At 42.3% G+C, this 22,713-nt stretch overlaps 1 protein-coding gene across 1 annotated transcript in view; it reads left to right on the forward strand.

Moving 5' to 3' along the window:
- ATP10A (ATPase phospholipid transporting 10A (putative)) overlaps window positions 1-22,713 on the forward strand; it is an 828,689-nt gene that overhangs the window by 524,080 nt on the left and 281,896 nt on the right. Inside the window, exons 4-5 of the mRNA XM_078658238.1 lie at window positions 15,615-15,721; window positions 21,518-21,649. Of these exons, the coding sequence (XP_078514364.1) occupies window positions 15,615-15,721; window positions 21,518-21,649 (239 nt within the window). The remainder of the gene's footprint in view (window positions 1-15,614; window positions 15,722-21,517; window positions 21,650-22,713) is intronic.

The raw sequence follows: 22,713 nt of genomic DNA on the forward strand, positions 1-22,713 counted from the left end.
GACAATACCCTATGAGAGAAGTTCCCCCACAGTGGAGAGAGGGTGACGCGACAGCTGTCCCACCTGTCCTGCCCCACTTTCACCGCGTATGGGTACATGTTCCATGGAAGCGAGCTGAAGTTTTAGCACTCAAACAAACACTACCAGATCCGCGTAAAAATCCTGCAGGGTACTATGAAGAATTGTCGCAAACTGCTGGGTCATGTATAATGAATTTGGCCGATATCGATATGTTATTCGGGAACGTTGTTCCACAGCCTTTATGGGGAAAAATTCGCCATGTAGATCATGACCAGGAATTAGGTGACACGTGGGTTAATATTACTGCTGCAGATGCACGACAAGTTGGTGGTGCCAAGCCTGAGCCTCTGATAGCGGAACTACCTGGTAGAATAGTAGATTACATGAAAACGATAATGCCTGCAATACGCGTAAATTGGGATAAGCTATCTGCATGCAAGCAAAAGAAAGAAGAAACTGTGTCAGATTTCTTCACCAGATTTGAAGAAACATTCATTGGCCACAGCGGTCAAGATATGACCACAGAAGGTGGTCAGAGATTGTTTGTCGATAAATTTCTGCACAATCTACTTACAGACTTGTGTAGGAAATTGAAAGATTCGGAAAGTTCTTGGGCAGTCTCATCTTCAGCCCAGATATTAGCTACCGCACAGTACTACGAGAATAGAGACAAAGATGAGAAAGATAAAGTAGAGAAGAAAACTAGAGAACTCAAAACGAAGGTTTTACTACAGCAAGCCTATCCGCCACGTGGTGGTGGTAATAAAAATAATAATGGTCAGAATAACTACCAGAACACTTTTCAGCAGCCTCAACAATATCAGAGAAACTTGCAAAGATTCGATTACACTCAAAACCGCGTAGGTCCCAACCAGTGTTTATACTGCAAACAAGAGGGTCATTACAAATATGACTGTCCTGCCCTACCACAACGTGCAAATGGAATTTCTGGCGTACGAGGTCGTGGTAGTCAGCAAGCGCCTAGAGGTAGAGGGCGTGGAAACGCCCCTCAGGACGCACGTCCCCTTCCAACACAAAACTCTATGAACAGGTTTGACCAGCAAAATAACGTATCTGACAGGACAGCTCAATACTACGTTATGTTATGTTATGTTATGTTATGTTAAAATGCGTTTATATAGCGCACGGCTACTCTAAAAGAGTGTCCCGGCGCTTTCCACAACAGCTACAGTGTAAAAACATAACACAGAGAACAAATCCCAAAAGCAGGAAAAAGAAAATCCACCTAAACAGAAAGATTAAAAAGCCAAGTTTTCAAATTCCTTCTAAATTGAAGCAAATTGGGAGTGCTGCGAAGTACCAGTGGGAGCGAGTTCCACAACTGGGAGGCCTTGAGGCTAAAAGAACGCCCCCCCATACGAGCCTTCCTCACCCGTGGGACCACAACAGTAAAGAGGGATTCAGAGCGAAGAAAGCGGGCGGGGCGATAGAACACCAGTCTCTTCTGTAGATATCCCGCACCTGAGCCAAACAGAGCTTTGTGCACCAGCGTCAGGGCTTTAAACATAATCCGTTTACGGATCGGCAGCCAATGCAACGACTGCAGCAGCCCAGAAGCCCGTGTTCGTCTAACGTCTAACGTTGACGAGTATTACACAGAAAATGAGCAGTGGGAGAATAATGATTGCTAGGACAGCCTTAGACAAGGAGAGGGAGTTGTTTCAGTTCCAGTAGATCAGAGTGGACCTTACGTTGAGGTGATTACATCGGGTGTGTCAGAACCTTTTCTGTTGGATACTGGTGCTACAAAGAGTTCTATTATGCACTCCAAACTCCCTGGCGCACCTTTGTCTGGCGAAATGAACGTTTCCGTAGGTTTTTCTGGCGCCCCGGTTAGGAATCCGATTTCTGACCCTTTATCTCTTTCTGTTGGTCCTTGTGAATTCGAAGCACCCCTTATTTTGACAACAGGTTGCGGTGAAAATTTGCTAGGATTAGATTTGCTAAAAAGATTATATGCGACTTTGTACTGTTCTCCCTCAGGAGTACAACTTACTTTAGGTAAGAAAGTGGTTTCTCCCATGTATTTGTCGAGAAATACACTTCCAGCAGAATTGGCACTTCTACCAGATATTCTTTGGGCTACTGGTCCGAATGATGTAGGTCTTTTAGAAATTCCACCGTATGTTGTAACATTGAAGCCGAATGTCAAAATGCCACGAATTCCCCAATACAGGATATCCAATGAGGGCGAAAAAGCTTTGCTAGCGATTGTTTACGAGTTGATTGAAAAAGACGTAATTGAAGAAACACGAGGCAATGTTTGCAATAGTCCTGTTCTGCCTGTTTTAAAACGAACTGACCCTTCTCAGCCACCTGTGTATAGATTCGTGATCGATCTTAGGGAAGTAAATAAGATAGTGGTGCCACAATTCCCAGTTGTCCCCGACATTACAACATTATTGACTATGATTCCAGCCTCTGCATCCTGGTTTTCGGTGATTGACCTGAAGAATGCTTTCTTCAGTATCCCGATTGCTGAGGAAAGCAGGGATATTTTTTCCTTTAGTTTAGGTGGTCGCAGCTTCCGCTTTAAACGCGCCCCTCAAGGCTACTGTGAAAGCCCCTCAATATATAGTCAAGCTCTGAAAAGTCAGCTTGACACAATGGTTTTGCCCAAAGGTGCCACTCTCGTACAGTACGTGGACGATTTGCTCATAGCTGCGGATACTGAGAAAATATGTAAAATGGCCACGTTGGAATTACTGCGTCATCTATGTGATCTGCATCACAAGGTGTCACTTTCCAAGCTCCAATATTGCCGACAAGAAGTGACCTACTTAGGTCATCTCTTATCGAAGGAGGGAAGGAAACTGACCCCAGAAAGAATTCAGGCAATAGCTAAATTGAATGTGCCAAGAACGCAGAGAGAAGTACGCGCTTTCTTGGGCATTACATCGTACTGTAGACAGTGGATTCCAAATTTTTTGTTATTAGCCAAACCCTTATGGTTCACTAACGTGTACAAATACACCCAATCCCATTCCTTGGTCTGATGAGTGTCAGAAAAGTTTTCTCGAATTACGCACAGCATTATGTTCGGCCCCTGTGTTAGGTAACCCCAACTACAGTAAACCTTTCACATTATATGTCCACGAGAAGGAGGGCTGTGCATTGTCTGTACTGACTCAGTTATACGGAGATAGACAGCGGCCATGCGCCTATTTTTCGTCAACTTTGGATCCGGTAGCACGAGCATTGCCAAGTTGTTTAAGGGCCACAGCAGCAGCAGCTGTTTCTATTCGACAGTCTGCAGGTCTAGTAATGAATAATACACTAATCGTGATGGTCCCGCATGCAGTAGACACGTTGTTAAATAGGACCAAGACACAGCACTTAACTAGTGCTCGACTGTCCAGTTATGAATTGACGCTACTAGCGAGCCATGTGCACATAAAAAGGTGCAGTACCTTGAACATAGCCACATTGTTACCAATTGCAGAGGAATCGGATGCTTCAGAACAGCACGATTGTTTCCTCAGAACAGAGGAAGAGACGAAAGGGAGAGTTGATTTGTTCGACACTCCTCTTGCTGAATGTGATGGTACATTATGGGTGGATGGTTCCTGCTTTAAACTCCCAAATGGTAACGTGACTACAGCATATGCTGTCACAACTTTGCACACAATCATTGAAACTGCGCGAATACCACATGGTTCAGCTCAAGCCGCTGAACTCGTGGCACTGACGAGAGCATGTGTGCTATCTAAAGGAATGAAAGTGACTGTCTATACCGACAGTCAGTATGCTTTTGGAGTGGCTCACAGTTTTGGACGATTGTGGAGAGAACGTGGGTTCCTGACTTCGCATGGAGCTAAGATTCAGCATGGTCAGTTGGTGAATGAGCTTCTTGAATCACTGACGTTGCCCCTGAAAGTAGCGATCGTGAAATGTAGTGCACACAAGAAAGTGATTGATGATGTTGGTCGTGGAAATGCATTTGCTGATGAAACTGCTAAGGAAACTGCAAAGAATATGATGAGCCGAATATATGTTGCGAGCCCAGAAAGATGGACTGGTGATGTTGGAATATGTGAAGACACGATAGAAAGTGTGAAGTCCATCGAAGCTGAGGCCACGGAGAAAGAGTTAAGCATGTGGAGAGAAAGTACAGGGAGAATGGATGCAAATGGTTGTTGGATTGAATCGACAGAGCAACAGAGATGGTTGTTACCCGATGCATATGTGCCTGCAGTGGTTACAATGGCTCATGGGATGACCCATATCAGCGCGAAAGGGATTTGCGAGTTGTTGGCCCCAGTGTGGAAGAATTCAGGGATTCCCAAGTGTGCAGAGAATGTTGTCAAGAATTGCATGGTATGTCTGAAGCACAATCCTGGCAGGGGAACCCCAACCCCAGCTGGTCATTTTGCACCTCCTAAGTATCCGTTTGAGGTTTTGCAGCTAGATTTCATACACATGGAGAGGTGCAACAACTTAAAATACGTGCTCGTGGTTGTTTGTGCCTTCTCAAGATGGGTAGAAGCCTATCCCCTAAGGGACAATACTGCCTTGTCCACAGCGAAAGCCCTTGTGAAAGAGTTCTTCCCCAGGTTCGGAATGCCTAGAATGGTCTGGTCCGACAACGGAAGTGAATTTGTGGGTTGTGTGATGAAAAGAGTGTGTGAAGGGCTAGGCATTAGGCAGAAGTTCCACGCTGCAAATCACCCCCAATCAGCTGGATTAGTGGAATGTTACAATGGCACGCTTAAACTTAAATTGGCCAAAATCCAAGCGAGCACAGGTCTTAAATGGCCTGACGCTCTACCCTTAGCACTCCTATCCACCAGAATGACTGTGCATTCGCGAATGAAACTCAGCCCCTATGAAATAATCTTTGGTCGGCCAGCCAACATATGGGGAGTGCCTAGGCCCACGAAGTTTAGCGAGCTGCAACACCCCATTTTGCTTGACTATTTGTATGAATGGACGGCTAAATTGCGTGTTTTATATCAACAGGTCCACAACACCTTGCCTCCGGTCTCTGAGACACCGGGTCACTCCATTGACCCCGGTTCCTGGGTGCTTGTCAGAAACTTCCAAAGAACAAGAAACGACCAGCCCAGATGGACCGGGCCTCACCTCGTCCTCCTGTCTACAAGGTCGACTGTTAGGGTGGAGGGGAAGGCCAATTGGGTCCACGGGATCCATTGTAAGAAAATACCCTTCCCTCTGCCACATGACCAATGGGTCCGAAAAGGAGGCACTGACTCAGAGCGCACAACTGATGAACGTGTAAGAGAAGCCAATCCTGATTGTGAAAGTGGGAAAATTTTTCAAGAAACTGCGCCACCACCAGAACAATTGAACTTTGTGGAACCTGAGCTACTATTCCTGGACCAGACAGTACCCGGGAAAAGACGCTACAAGTTGAGACCAAGAAAAACAGACTAAAGTAAAAGTGATTTATTTTATGATCCGAGAGAAAAACCTGTGGACTAATAAAAATGTGTGTTTTTCCCCAAATCCTATTTTTGAAAGTGCAGATTCTCCCATCTAGGTAACTTGCTTATTTTTGGGGGTTTTTTCGAACCGCCATCCGGGTTCCGCTGCTAGGGTCGCGGTTGATTAAAGACTTTTGGGTGCAGCTGACGACGATAGGTCGCTGGTTCCAGTTGGTCCAAGGGAGCTGCCCTAGACTGACGGAAGCATCCTTTAGCAGAAACAACCTACCACCGCGGGCAGCACCTTAGAGAGGATGGAGTTTCCTGATGTGGAGAGGCCTGCCAAACAAATGAACTTTAAGCAGAAACTTTTGAAAACAATGACGAAGAAAATTTTATAATAATGTGTATTTTTATGCTATTTAGCGTAATGGTCTTTTTGATAAGCTATGTTTTATTCTCTTTTCATGAGACATTTGCTCCCACTACATCACCCATACCTCCTCCTACTGTTCCCTCTCATTCTTTCCACCCTTTGCCTGACCACGAATCAAATAGGAGATTAGAGTTCATTAATAACTCCTTCGTTCAGTTATTACACCAACACCAACTTGTAATGAACACAACCAACTGTTGGGTGTGTGGTCTCATGCCCCACACCACGGATAGAGGTATCCCCTATTTGGTCCTGCCATTTAGTCGCAATGGGTCAGTATGGGCATATAGGACAATGTTCATATATGCACGAGAAATCCAACCCCTACGTTCTGTAAAAGACAACCTCAAGACTAGCGCCCTAGTCAAGGGTATAGTTGACATGATCAAGGAAGTAACTTCTTACGAAGATACCCCGGATGATGAGATACTTGCATATGTAGGTTGGAATGTGACCGGATATGGCATTACATTAAGTGAGAAACAGCAAGCCAAGAGATCGTCCCCTATCTGGATCGTACCCCATCAAGGTCACCTGTGTCTGCAAGGTATTGGTAGGAATCCCAGAGCTCAGCTAGGGAAGAGTGTCTGTACAGAAACGTACGTTTTTGGATCGCAGACTTCCCCTGCCTTTTTAGCCGCTAAGGGTACTTATTTCATCTGCCATGATAGAGCCTATACATGGTTGCCCCCTGACTTCTCGGGCTCATGTTTTGTTTCATTCCTGTTACCTCCCACCTACACAACAGCGGCGGATTACCATCGGACAAGGGTAGTTAGAGGTGTCTTGAGTAAAGAAGACACTGCAGGTCAAGAATTTGGTGACTTTGCAATGGGTGTTCTGCCGTTCTGGGGAGCCATGGCTAACAGCAGAAACATAAGGCAATTGACAAGGGTAGTTGAATCCACCGTGATTGAAACTGCTGGTGCCCTTAGTAACCTGACTGCTGAGCTCCAGTCGGATCGACTGATGACCCTTCAGAACCGGGTCGCTTTGGATGTAATACTTGCGGACCGAGGTGGAGTATGCAAATTGATCCAGTCCAGTTGTTGCATTTTTATTCCAGATAATGCTCCGACAGTGTACGGGGCCATCTCCAAACTACATAAGATTTCCGAATCTATTCATGTGGATAAAGGAGATTGGTCGTTAATGGGATGGTTCTGGGAACTGATATCTGCCTGGGGATGGAAAATTCTGATGGTCATTGGGATGGTCTTAGCCATTCTTTTCCTGTTCTGTCTATGCATCCAGTGTGCTCCTGCAATATGTGGCCTCTGTGCTACATCATGTGTAAGGAAGCCTGTGTCAAGACATGAGCTCAGCACTAGAATGATGTTGCAGCAACATCTCAATGACTTTAGGAATGTAGATCTGGACTCAGATTAACATGAGGATAGATTAATTGCCTATGTAAGGGCAAAAGGAGGGTCTGTGGTTCTGAAAAATCTGGATTCTTATAATAGTACTGGACTCGAGAATAAAAACTTCGTCGAAATAGGACGAATTTGGGATCAAAAGACCGAGAATGACGAGTACATCAAGTACATGTATTTTCGGCATATTCGAGTGACGATTTCACCTCGAATCGTCATTTGCCTTCTAAAAACCCTTAGCTGCATGTTGCCCTTTTCATAGGCCTTAATCCAGTTGAATTTGATTCCACAAGGACACATACTCCTTAATCGACTTCTCCCTGACCCCAGTACAAGTTAGAACCATTGCCCCAGGCCGAACTCGTTAGGTCAGTTCCCTCCCAGTGGCCGAGCAAGATAGCATCTAGGCCCAACCAGCCATAAAACCATTTCAGCGCGCACACCTGCCATATCTCGCTCACATCTTTCTCCACTCCTTTTCTTCACTTGCTTTATGATGGGGAGGTGACCATTTTTATTAGGGGTCCAGCGATATCTGATGAAACGTTGGGCCTTGCCGGATGATTTGTTATGGGCAGCACGACGTGAAATATGTACATGTCATCATGACTCTGCTTTTCTTTTGTAATCAGTAACCATAAATGAAATACCACGAATCCAAGGAATGTTTTGCCCAAGGCTGAATATTATGTATAAGAAGAGAAGCCTAACTTCGTGAAAGTGTGCAGTCTCCTGAATATACTCGTATTGTACTTCTAGGACCCTGTCACCTTGGTTGCAGCCAATAAACTAATCTTTGACTTCACCTGGAAGACTCTGAAGTTTCTGTCGGTCTGACTCAGGAGAACCCGAGGTCTCTGGGTGTTGATCCCCTGGCACCTCTGGGTTACCGGTTCTGTGCCGGTTCTTAAAAACCCAGTACCTCAAGACCCTCCGGGTGAGTAGTGCGCTATATAAATGTTGTGATTGATTGATTGATTGAAGTATATTAAATGCCAAGTGGCCACATACTTAAGTTTATCAGTGGGCATACTTACCTTCATGCATTGATGATGAAAACATCCAGTTACTCCATTGATGATGGATGCCTGGCCAGCTGACATAGATCATTTGATGTGTTGACCTGCCCACAACTTCCAACTTGCAGTAGGTTTGGTATAAGTCTACACAACCCAGGTTTGATACATGACTTCACTAATCACCACAATCTTTGCATCAATCCGATGATTAAGAAACAGAAACTGACAAAGAGAGAATGACCAAACAAAACCACACAGTATTCAACGTATATTCTACAGTGTGGTGTCAGAACATGCAGTACTAACAAGAAATAGCAAGCTGGACCTGCTGCCATTACCTGAACAACTTTATTTCTTTATTTTAGTATTTCTAAAGCATGCGACTACTTAAAGGCGTTCTGGCACAGACAGTAATGTAGCACAAAATGTGCATTAGTTCTGGCCAGAACTTATGTCGTCATGCTCGTATACTTTTTGTCATGCATCAGTTTGGTGGGTGCCCACTAAGCAAAGGTTGTCATAGTATCAATTGAGGATCCTACATGGTGGGGGTAAAAAAAGAGGTAATAGACAAAGGACCGGTGTGGGGCCTGGGTAAAATGCCGGTGGGAACGAGGGTGTGATGAGATCATCCCCACTAGGGATGACACTAGTTGGGGCCTCGCTACAGTGGTGGCTACCATAAATAAAAAATGGTGAGGCACGTAGGCGATTGACTCACCATAAATTCAGGAGCACGACCGGTGCAGCACTTCTTTTAGGTTTCTACGAGCAGGAAAAGGGATGACTTCCTTTCTGCTTGTGGAACACAACTCCAATCAATCCTGGAGCTGCTCTCATGCCGTGAAAGCAGTTACAGAATTTGTGGAAGCAGGCTCACCCAGCACTCATTTTGAGGCTGGGGGCATGTGTCAGCAATTCCCAGGCTGTTTCACATTCTTGTATTTCTTGGTCTACTGTGCATATGTCTACCTGGCCATGGCAAGACGGCCAGCCAATCCGACATGCACACTGTAGACCAGTGCTGTTATCCTGCACAGGGCCGGTTTTAGCTCTGGTGGCGTCCAGTGTGACAATGTTAGTTGGCACCCCCTGATGACCACCTCCACCACAGATTCTCTCACTAGCAACCTTTAACAGTGACCAAGTCTCCGTTACCACTCTCTCTCAGATGCATGTAATTAGTTGGATAGCACCACTCATACCCGTAAAGGATGTCAGAGCACTTTGCATCACACACACATTACACAGAGATAATCAAACATACGTGTGTAAATCAGCTTATAGGAAACGTAACATAAACCAAAGGACTAAAAGTGTAGGAGTCACATGTCATCCATACTGGTAGGCCGTATAGTTTAGGAGTGCTTGGTGTGGAGAAGCACAAACTCAGAGTCAGAAAAAAAAGAAACAGCATAGTTGGGAGTTTTGTTTAATAATAATAATCAATTTCTACCCTAATTAACCCTTTTTGTAACATGAATCTATGCTCTAATGTATACTTTGCAGTGTGTACGCAGTTCTATGATGAAAGTTAATACCTCACTATTCTATATTAGGACTTTAAGTTATAAATTGCAAGTAACAAAAGGTTGTCTGTTTTAAAAGCAGTGACCTGCTGAACTATTTGCATTATATGCACTCTGTAATCTAGATGGTACACGTTCTTTGCAGCAGGCATATTAACCTTCTGCACTACCTTTACAAAAGTCAAAACATCAACAATACAAAACTCCAATCTCTCTCCAGGAAGAACATTAATCACAGGAATTAACTTGACATTTTTGTGAGGCCTGGTAATTGCCAGAGGAAAGGAATGTGGCAGCAGGTGCTTTAAAAACATAATAAACGTACAAATACGGTGCCCTCAGGAAGCCAGCACCCGGTGCGATGGCACCGGTTGCACTGGCCTAGAGCGGCCCTGATCCTGCATTTGCAGGATTCAGCCCCGCCCCACCCTCGCGGTGTATACAGCACAAGCCGTTGCGGTGGCAAATAAATAAAATGGCATTGACATGCCATTTTATTTATTGTCTTTGCCTGATTCGCTAGCAGCAGGCAGAGAGACACATCTCCGTTCCAGAGGAGTAGCCGCCCCTGGTTGCGTCTCTTAAAAGAGGAGTACCATAGTGTGCACATCAGGATGATGTGTCGGGATCACTGACATAATATCGACGACACAAATATCGAGATACACAAATATCGAGTCAAAAATATCGATTGACAAAATATCGACTCCCTATCTTCAAACAGGTAAGTACCAAAATATCGACTCCAAAATATCGACTTACAAAAATATAGACTGTCAAAATATCGATTTTTTAAAATGTCTTAAAATTAAGTTAAAAGTAATATAGTAATACATATATTTAATATAAACTTAGAAATAATTATTAAAAAAATATAATTTTAATAAATAATTTATATAATTAAAAAAATTATATCACCAAAAATTACACACACACATATATATATATATATATATATATATATATATATATATATATTTAAACATATTATTAAATAAACATATATAACATTTTAGAAAATGTTTAAAATTTATTGTTACAACTATAGTGAGTTCAACATTAGCAAAAGTGTTGGATAGCGTAGAGGTAAAATTTACTACTCCCACTCCAGTGGGTGCAACAGTAGGGAAAGCGCTGGATAGCGTAGAGGTTAAAATTACTATTCCCACTCCAGGGATGTATGACGTTACAACGCATACTTTTACAACGCCTACCATTACAACAAAACTTTTACAACGCAAAAACGTTTACAACGCATACATTTACAACGCAAGATTTTACAACGCATATACCTTTACAACGCATACCATTACAACATAAGTATTGGTAAGTATATAATAATTTTTTGAATATAAATTAATAAAAAATATTATAATATAATTTAATATAATTTAATTTTATTAAATAAATGTAATTTAAATGTAATTTTACTTTATTTTTACAAAGTACCCCTGTACCCCAAAAACCCAAAACTGACCCTGAACCCTAAAAATACCCCTTTACCCATAAACTGAAAACTGACCCTGAACCCTAAAAATACCCCTTTACCCGAAAACTGAAAACTGACCCTGAACCCTAAAAATACCCCTTTACCCAAAAACTGAAAACTGACCCTGAACCCTAAAAATACCCCTTTACCTACAAACTGAAAACTGACCCTGAACCCTAAAAATACCCCTTTACCCCAAAAACTGAAAACTGACCCTGAACCCTAAAAATACCCCTTTACCCAAAAACTGAAAACTGACCCTGAACCCTAAAAATACCCCTTTACCTACAAACTGAAAACTGACCCTGAACCCTAAAAATACCCCTTTACCCCAAAAACTGAAAACTGACCCTGAACCCTAAAAATACCCCTTTACCCAAAAACTGAAAACTGACCCTGAACCCTAAAAATACCCCTTTACCCAAAAACTGAAAACTGACCCTGAACCCTAAAAATACCCCTTTACCCAAAAACTGAAAACTGACCCTGAACCCTAAAAATACCCCTTTACCTACAAACAGAAAACTGACCCTGAACCCTAAAAATACCCCTTTACCCCAAAAACTGAAAACTGACCCTGAACCCTAAAAATACCCCTTTACCCAAAAACTGAAAACTGACCCTGAACCCTAAAAATACCCCTTTACCCAAAAACTGAAAACTGACCCTGAACCCTAAAATTAAAATATTTATCAATTAATCAATTATAATTAATTACCAATTATATTTTAATTAATTACCAATTAATAATTAATTAACAATTAATTTTTAAAAAATATCAATAAATAAATTAACATATTTAGTTAATTATAATTAAATTACTTCCCACCCTATTCCCCTATAAACCCACAACCCGCTACAGAAAATAAATTACTAAAATTAAAATATTTATCAATTAATCAATTATAATTAATTACCAATTATATTTTAATTAATTACCAATTAATAATTAATTAACAAATAATTCTAAATTATTATCAATAAATAAATTAACATATTTAATTAATTATAATTAAATTACTTCCCACCCTATTCCCCTATAAACCCACAACCCGCTACAGAAAATAAATTACTAAAATTAAAATATTTATCAATTAATCAATTATAATTAATTACCAATTATATTTTAATTAATTACCAATTAATAATTAATTAACAATTAATTCTAAATATATATCAATAAATAAATTAACATATTTAATTAATTAGAATTAAATTACTTCCCACCCTATTCCCCTATAAACCCACAACCCGCTACAGACTTATATTACACAAAAAATAAAAATTATTATTAACTTACCTTAAAATCGATATTTTTGTTGTCTATATTATGTCTAGTCGATATTATGTCCATTCTATATTTTTGATTCGATATTATGTCCATTCTATTCGATATTAATTTTCTCTAGTCGATATTTTTGTTGTCTATATTATGTCTAGTCGATATTATGTCCATTCTATATTTTTTACTCGATATTCTGTCCAGTCGAAATAATTGACTCGATATTATGACTGTACACCGATGTGTCGGTAGAATTCTCATGTTGTTCCTCCAGTTTACTTGGTTCGAATGATTTTTCTTCATTGATATAGATGTCATCACAGATATCGTAACCTCATCACTGCGGCGCGAATTCCGCCGCAGTGCTGAGCATTCCAATCGCGGGCGTGGTCATGACGGCTCCCGGCCGTCATCAGCACACGCCCACCGTGACTCATGACGGCCGGGAGACGTCATCAGCATCGATGAGGTTAAAGGAGGTTTGCATGGAATATAATAGTGGCAGCCAAGAAGCCTGACCAAGAACAGCTGAGGCATCACTTGGGATTGTTATGAGTTCCCTGGATGTTCCTGACATTTGAAAATGCTCACCTCTCTCAAACCTCACTACTATTTATCACATATGCAGGTTTTCTATTCTTCTTTTAGTTCTACTGTCCTTGGGGAGAGGATGTGGCCTAACGGCTAGGGCGGTCGACCTGAAATCAAGGGAACCGTGTTTGAATCTTGGCAAAGACGCTAACATCATGTGTTTTTCAGCAAATCACTTCATCTCCCTGTGCCTAACAAAAATGAATGCGTCCTCGGGTAACGCAACTGGTGCTCATGTAAAACGTTCTAATACCCGATACCTTCGGGTCAAGTTTGCGCTATTTAAAACTCTGGGAAAAAAAACCTTCACAAAAGAAGCTACCAGAATTGCTTAACCCCTTCGTTGCTTCTGTCCGCCAACGGCCGTCGCGAGCACTACCTCCGAAGTGCTGCGCTCGTCCGTTGGCTGTCGCGGCCCCCCACCTAATTAAACCGCCGCACCGCGGTAGAATATGCGCCAGCGGTTACGCGGTTAAAAGAACTTTACATTGCTTGTGTGTTATTCATTTCAAAACGTCATTATTAAAAAACATCTTTCAATACATTTATACATTTTATAACAGTAGTTCATCCTTCGTGGAATATAAAGATTTTCAAAGAAAAACCAAAGTGCTTGCATTGTTAACGCTCCGTCTTTTTTTTTTTCTCCGTCCATCATTTCCTTTGGTTTTTCTTTGTTCGCCATATAAAGATTTTCAGGCAGTTCAGATGTATTCTTTATGTTCAAGTTCAATAACGTTATGCATTGTAGTGTCTTGCAGATTGCGCTGATTGTCAAACAAAGATCATATACTGCACATCGTGTATGGTGTTGTTGCACACATTACATCTTCGTGTTTCATATGGTATTCTTTGCCATTATCTGATCACGAACTATGAAGTAATATTTTAAAAAAGACTCTGAGCTCCTTAGATTGCAATATTATCTCACGATAATGTAACTAATTAAATTTCGTTAGAGATTAACTTAATGATAAGAAAGAAGGGATCCTGTGGACAGAGGCCAGATCACTCATTAAATAATGTATTCTCATTGCACTCTTTAATAATTGTTTGAAAGAAGCTCTTGAATTCATAATCTGTAAACTATAGAATGTATGGCCCAGAAACACTTGGTTTAATTTTGAAATTACCAGAAGTAGCATCACACAATTCTCCTTGTAATAAAATACTCCAGCAACAGAGTTTGGACTTTACAAACAGGAGATATTCCACCTACATACGTGTGCATTAAGTACCTTTTAGTAGATTCCATCCAATCCTGCAAATGTATAATGCAGCATTGGATCCCTGCCCCAACTATTACAGAGCGCCTGTTTCTGCAATTCAAATTAACTTTGGATTGGTTGAAAGTGACGCACTGATTCTTGTTACTTGCATATGTAATGTAAATATGTAGGTTACAATAGTTTATCTTTCATGTGTAAGTCTGTTCGCTGTGTATGCATGAACACTTCAGTTGTTTTGAATTCATGTATGCATCTTTATGTATTCACCTACTAAATTCACATTATTTCACATTCTCTGTATTCATCTACTAAATTCACATTATTTCACATTCTTTAAGTATTTTAAGGGCAGTTTATGCTAACTTCCTTGGAAAGTGTGTAGAGTTGCTTCTGTATTGTAAAACATTTATCTTTGAAATGTTACGTTTCTAAATAAATGTAAGGAGAAATATATGTTAATAAAAGGTGCACGTACTTTAACTTCTAAAAACAAGAGCAGCCCTTTTAGATATTTCATATGTATCGCTCATATTTCATGTTTTTCTGCAATAAGGAGTCACAACCTCGATCACTTGCTTTCTCGGAAACTATTACAATGTTTCCTGTCTCCAGCTGTCTAGTCTCGAACAGCATTGCATACAATAATCTACAAAGCCAAACAACCTCGCTCAAGATTGGATTGCTTCCGTGTCACTCTCAGTTGCCTTGCTGTTATTGGTGGATCTCCACCCCCTCTGCACTTGACCTGTCCTTTGGAGTGTTTGGGGTTCCCTCCTAAGAAAATTCGTCCTGCTACAAGTGGTGCTTTGCTTTGAATATAAGAAAACAGTCACATTTAATCAATTCCTCCTTGTGGTCACTAGAAACACTGCATCAGAAACGTGGACGATACATTATCAATTTTGATAGACAACGAAGACCACTATAAACAAGCATTGTCAATGCCAATCACTCGCCTTTGCCCATAAAGGTAAGCGAGACCAATTGGAATTGCTTATGCTTGCTTAAGGAAGCTTTTTATTTCGTTAATAGTCACCACCTCATCGTTGAGGCACAGTGTCACAGCCAGCTGCTGTTACTGCCTTTGGGGTTCTTCGGAATGATGCTAGTTGGTCTTATTCTTGGTGGCCCAAGTAATTTTTCCCACACTTCAGTATAATGCCTCTTTGCACCTTTAACACCTGTTTGAATGATATGGGCATTTTGTGTTAATGCTGCTTTCATTTTTCTTCTGTAGATTACATAAAAATGGAAAAAGGATGGGACTTCACAAAGAAAACCTCTTGCTTCGTGGATGCACTATCAGAAATACGGAAGAGGTAGCTGGGATAGTTATCTATGCAGGTATGTAATGTTTCATTTTTAATACCTAGTAGGAGGAGGGTACTTAACTGCATTGCCAAACCTCTGGAGGCCTACGCATATTAAAAGCCCCTTAAATTACCTATTTATGCTTTCAGACGTTGTGTCCATCTGGAGGGTTTTCCATTAACTTTGCCAGATCCAGACGTAACTGATGATACCTAATGGGACATCGAATTTTGTTTTGTTAATTTTTAGGTCTTGCATAGGCAGCACTTGCGCTGTCTTGTCGAGAGATGCTGTATTCAGTATTCTGCCCAGGTATTTTATTGGCTCCTTTGACTGTCTTTTGGAAATGTTTCTTTTTCATTGGCTAATTTGTTCAATAGTCCATCCTTAGTACCTCCTTTTCTCCTGTTGTAACCTCCCATGAGGACTACCCCGTTACTTGTGTTGTTACTCATTATGTTTTATTTATAGTTTGTGAGCACTATTTTCATAATGACTTTCTCCTAGCTGCTGTTGCAGGCACGACATGCTCTCCCGCTTTCTAACCTGCTCTGTTTTCCTGACTCAGCGCGGCGCCTGATCATCGACACTACGCTTTAATATACGCGCCTTCCCCGCTTCATGTCCAGATCCACGTTTCATGCTTCGTTAGACTTTATTAGCTGCTTTGTCTTTAAGCGTGACGACGGTGCGGCTTTCTTTAGTTTTGCACAGCACGCCACTCCTGCACACTCTATGCCCTAATAAGTGCGGCACGCCATGCTTTATCCTTAAGCATGGTGACTGCGTGCCTTTCTTTTTTTTGCTCGGTGCAACATTCCTGCACGCGCTTTGCCCAGGTCAGCGATGCATGCCACGCTCTATCTTCAAAGCATTTATAAAGGAACAGTGGTCCCTCACAACATAAGTCATAAACCACATTGAACACAGAAATACACTGATGTCTATGTTTTTGAAATCCCAATGGAGTTTATACATTTATTGTATCAGATTAAAGCAACCATGAAAGTGGGACAGTATTCAACAAGAAAGGGAGCTTTGCTTTCGAACTCTGGCATTACAACATGTGGCCGAAGTGCGACCAGTAATTAAGCCGCAAAGATATATATAGCAATATTGCACATATCTACAATGAATAAATAGACAAGTATGCGTCAAGGTGCTGAGGTAGATGATGTTTCAATCTCTAACATAATAATGGGCTCATCATCAGAGCACAACAAGTGATGTCTGAGGAAAATGCCTGCATTTCATGACGGACAAGACTATGCCCACAGTGACTTTATTGAAAATCCAGTAAGGCTCGATCTAAATTCAGGTAGCATATGTATACCATAATAGTCCAAGTTAGCGAGTCCGGGCAATCAATAAAAGGAATTGTTGAGGTTGTTAAAAGACACTGAGGAATGGTACCAAACCAAGACCTTATTCATACAAATTAAAAGTTCAATTGGGAATCAAATTACAGAGAGGCCAGAATCAGCCCTTGAATGTTTCTGTTTAACAGAGACGCAATGAATGAATGGCTTTTAAGGATACCCTCAATGATACAATGATGGTGACTGGTCGAACCCGTGTTATAGTTCACCAGTGAATAGACAGGTGGCCAGACGTCACAGACCTGGTGACCTGGATTTCTTACAAAGCATCCAACCCTGGAGAGTCATATTTTACAGACCTCAACCAGTAAGGTAAACCCTAATTAATTTCCAATCACTCCTCCGGATAGATAATCCAAGAAGATTGATGTTTCTGACAAGTGCATGTTTTTCTCCAACAGCCTAACACTGTGATCTGTAGATGCTGTTTGTTTGTTCATCCGTTAGTCACATGCCCTTTGAGATAAGGCCAGCGGGATCTTGCTGGCAGTTCTGGAAGACATTAGTGCTTTTTTTTACAGTAGAACTAAAAAACCAAAAACAACTGATGAGCCTTGATGAGCCGGACATGGGCAGATATGGTATATGTGCAAGCCCGGATACTACAGATTGCCTGAGGAGAGCAGTAGGTGCTAGAGTTCCTTTGTCGACCCATAGATAAGTTTCATAGGATTCTCCTGCAATGCGCTGGTCTCCCTAATGTATGTGCCTTCTGATGGGTTCCACCATTTTGGTGAAAAAACAAAGTCAGCGTTAGAGCATTGTAAGGACAGCAGAGCTTCGGCATGCTCTTTGGGACTGTTGACTCCTGCCAAACAGTTTTTGCATCTCTTCGGATAGTTTAGAGTTCATTCCAGAGGACTGGGACAGCCTTACCAAACAATGCAGCCCACTCCCTAATTCTTTTGAAGCTCTGGAAGTAGGTCTGGCAGGCAGTGTGCAGGCTAGCAATGGCAACAGTCCTCCAGTTCCTCTTCCCTGGTGACAACGACCACCAAACAAATTTACCTTGCCCTTAGTGGTTCTTGCCTGCTTGTGGAGGGCACTCAGAGGGAGGAAAGGGGCCTCAGGCCTATCCTGGATGTCCGGTCTCTACATGCCTTTCTGTAGAATGATAAATTTGACATGCTCACACTGGTCCAGAACCTATTGGCTCTAGGCCAGGGTGATTGATTGGTGCCCCTGGAAGTGTATTTTCATGTACCTGTCCTACAGTTGTTATATGAGGTTTAAGGTAACTCATGAGCATTTTCAGTTTGATATGCTTCCCTTCGGCCTTGCCAGCCCTCCTCAGAAGTTCATGACAGTGATGGCACCTCCAAATGCCGCTGAACCTCATGACATCATCGGGTTCACTATGAGCAAGCCCAAATCTTACCCTTCGGGAGGCATACATACATTGTGGCAATTATGTACACGTTGGAGTTCAGGGCTTTCACTCTGCCGCAACAAGTCCAGGACTTTTGGACTCTAATCCTGATGTTTCAGGCTAAGTCATGCTAAGATCAGCTGTGAGACTTCATGGTATCCCCTTCCTTCTTTGCCAGCTATGCCAGGTGGCACCTGTGCTCCCTGCTATGAAATGTTAAGTTCCAGTGAGCACAACATCAAGCCAGTCTGGCTGATGCCATTCAGGTCTTGGAGGAGATTTGCAGTGATGGCTTCTTGAACACATCAATCCAGTAGCATGCTCCTCTGTCTTCCCTACCCAGAGCTGATGGTGGTGATGGACATGTTCCTGCTGGGCTGGAGAGGTCATCTGGTGAAGGTGGAGATAAGAGGAATTTTGAGCTGGCTCCATATCAGTCTGCTTGAGTCGCAGGCCATTCTTCTGACTCTGAAGCCTTCCTGCAGTCCATCAAGCGGAGGCTTATTCAGGTTCTCACAGACAAAACCAGTACCATGTGGTACTGCAATAATCAGGATGGAATGGGTCATAGGTCCTGTGTCTGGAGGCTGTGCACCGCTTCAGGTGGGTAGAGTGTCAGTACATCTACCTTATCACACACACCACATAGCATGAACTCTAAATGCCAGGACAGATAACCTGAGCAGGCAGTGACTGGCAGATCACAAGTGGCAACTACATCCAAAGGTGGCACAGGGAGTCTTCCAACAGAGGGGAGAACCATAGCTAAATATTCTTGCCACCTTCGGGAACGTGTAGTGTTGAAAGTTTTGTGCACTGGAGTTCTCTCATTAACAAGTGGTAGGCAATTAATTCCAGCTGGAATGGAATATGGGATTCCTGTACGCCTTCCTATCCCTGCCGTGAGTTCTGAAAAAGATTGGGAAAGACTGGGCCCAAGTCTTTCTAGTGGTTTCAGATTGGGCCAGGAGAGTGTGGTAGCCGAATCTCTCGGGCATGAGCATCTGTCCTCGGATCAGGCTGCCACTTCACAAGTGCCTCCTTTCTCAGCAACAGGACAGTGTCCTCCCCCTGAATCTACGCAATCCACACCTACATGTGTGGAGCTTGAGCGTTGGCAACTGACTGTGTTAGATCTGCCGCCTGAAGTGGTTGATGTCTTCCTTGTCACCAGGTGCCCTTCCATGATAACCATTTTTGCCAGGCGCCGGAACAAATTTGTGGCCTGGAGCATTCACAAGACTGATTTCATACAGGTAAAGATGTCAGACATCCTTGTGTTTGTTTTATCTTTGTCCCAGCAAGGTCTTTCAGTGGGCATTTGTAAAACTTATGTCTGCCTTTCTACATTTGCCAAACCAACTGACCTGCTGTGATTCTATTTATTAATGTTTTGACTTACATGTTTTCTCCCAAATCATTTGTGTTGCCTCAGTGGGACCTTAACTTGGTTTTGATGTTTCTCATGTGCACCCCTTTCTAACCCATGCATAGCTACTCACTGCGTATAATGACATTAAAGTCCATGTTCGTCATTGAGATTATGTCATCTATCTTGGCAGTCACACTGCACCGCCTTTTCCCGGACAAGTTGGTGCAGCATTTGTGCCAAAAGTTGTGGCTCCCATCCACAGTGGGCAATGTTCCTGCCCATGACATCTTCCAGACTGCAATTTGGGCATTAGTGCCTACGTTCATAAATGGCTATTGCTTTGAAAGACAGGTCCAGTGGGAAGGGCATTTTCCCCACTTAGTCTTGCAAGACCTTTTGGTCTGAGCCCACTCACAGACCTTCCACCTGATTAAATGCTGCTTTGATATCTATTCTAAGGTGAGGAATCTGCAGTTAGAAGTATCCATCAGAAGAACAAATTACTTACCTTTGATGAGCCTCTTTCTTGTGGAAACTCAATCTAACAGCAGATTCCTTACCTCCCTCCCATCTCTCCTTTCTGTGGATGATCCCCTTTTTAACATTTAAAAAGGTCCAAGTTTGTACTCAGCACACTGTTATGGTGGAGAAGTGTGGCTCACTGGTTAGAGGAGGCAGACCTGGAAGCAGAGGTCAGCCCGGGACCAGGGTTCAATTCCCGGCTCGGCGGGGTCTTGAGTCCTAAAATGTCCATGGACTCGACAATTCTCGCTCCGGTGCCTACTCGATTCACGGGTTCACACTCTGCGACTCTGGGCAATAGCTTGCTTAATCTCCACAACGGCCCCTCGCGGCGGGATGCCTGGCTTTCACCTTGCGGATACCCTGCCGGGGTTATCTCACAGGGGAATACCAGGATGGGTTCCCTAAGCAAGCGCTTAGAAACCGCTCGGTGATTTGCGTTATATAAATTCCTGTACATTTACATTTACATTTATCAAAAATTGTTCACACCCCACAAGGGTGCGTAAAGGTAAAATACAAGAAATTTCCATCAGCAGACAGGGATGTTGCACGTGGGAGCATTGCTTTGGAGAAAGATTTCTGTATCCTGTCTCGCGCCTGGGAAATATTGCAAAGTGAGAAATCTACTGTTAGATAGTGTATCCACCAGAAAGAGTATGGCCAAAGGTAATCACTTGTTTGTTTGAGCCGGGCCAGCTTCTTCCCTAAAAATAGTGATGTATTGTGTTGCTAGGGAAGGACCTAAGGGGGAGTAGCATGAGCGGGTATGCATGTGTATGACATTTTTTTACAGTGCAAACTTAACCAAAGGCAGCATAGTGCTCGCTAGGGTCAAATGCAAGCATAAAGTTAACAAGTGATATGAGAGGTGGGTGGCCTGTGGACTGTCAATGAATTGTTATGTTGCGTTCTTTAAAGATCTGCATGTGTAACTCTGTCCTAAATTGGAGCAATATTGGGGCGGTCCTGATGGCTACTGGAATGTTATTCCAAAATCTGGATGCATAAATGGAAACGGTGGGTGGACGTTGAGTTTGGTGGGGCAGCACATAGGTTTGGGCAGAACAGCATATGTGCTTGCCATGTTCACAGGTGTATTGGCAAAGTATGCACACTCCCAGTACCAGGGATGACACCCTATGCCTATTCATGATCTGCTATTTTGCTTTATTTTGTCTCTGCAGGACATGAAACCAAAGCACTTTTGAATAATAAGGGACCGCGTTATAAATGCAGCAAACTTGAAAGGCAGATGAATACTGATGTACTGTGGTGTGTACTCATACTTCTAATAATCTGCAGCTTTTCCGCAGTCGGTAAGTTTTTTTTCGCACACAAGTCTGCAACTTTTACGGCATAATTATGGATTCATCTCTTTTGCCACCTAATTTGCATGATTTGTAAATAGAAATAAAATGTTTGTCGCTCAGATGGATGAAACGAACACTACCAGAGAATGTGCTACATCATTTCCTTTTGTTCCATATAATTTAGATTACCTTCCTACATAATTTCGCCCTCCATGGTGCTGCATAATCCTTGTAGCCCTGATAGCGGTAAAAGTCTGCAGAGTGGTTTAGGGTCTGTCATTATATCATGTTGAAACCCATATTTCACAGAGAACCATGACATATTATCGATATTGAACAGTTCACTGTAAAACGTGTTTTTTTATACCAGTGCATTTTCTGAAAGAAAAGCACTCCAACATTTAACTCAAAAATATATCTCAGACACATAATTTTTGTGTGCCAGCGCTACATTTTTCCAAAGGTGTGCGTGTGCTAGGAGACATACATAGCATGCAATTAATGATCTGACGACAGCTGTTAAAGTGTTTGTTGATGACGTCAATCTCACAGCATAATTAAGCTGCAAGAAACCTGTGGGACCAGAGCAGCTAGCAGAGGAAATGTGAAATCTTTATTAAGTTCAGCGTTTCTGCAGTCACTGCCTAGTTATTATAATGTTAATATGGTCTACTGTAGGCCAATGCGGTGCCACATAGCACCTTTCTTTTCAGTTCCCACACCCCACTTTGCACCCAGACACGAGGCGACTAAAGTATAGATTTAATTAACATTTTCTACTCTAGGGAGGCTTAAAATGCAAGATAAAAATGCATATGTAATATTGATTCAGCACACGGGCTCCAGGAGAGGGCTGGAATGGGGCCCAAAAGCAACTCTGGCATTTTCTGCCAGAACAGCACTCATAATACGTGAAGCACTACAAGGGAGATTTTTGGGGATGATGGAATTCAAATCCCCCCACCCCCCAAAAAAAAAAATTGTAACACATTTTTACAACACCAATAACTGCGGAGACGTTTTTATGGAGAACACAAAAAAGGTGGCAAGCATGGGGAAAAGATGAATTT

This window comes from Lissotriton helveticus, chromosome 8, assembly GCF_964261635.1.
Source record: "Lissotriton helveticus chromosome 8, aLisHel1.1, whole genome shotgun sequence".
NCBI classification, from domain to species: domain Eukaryota; kingdom Metazoa; phylum Chordata; class Amphibia; order Caudata; family Salamandridae; genus Lissotriton; species Lissotriton helveticus.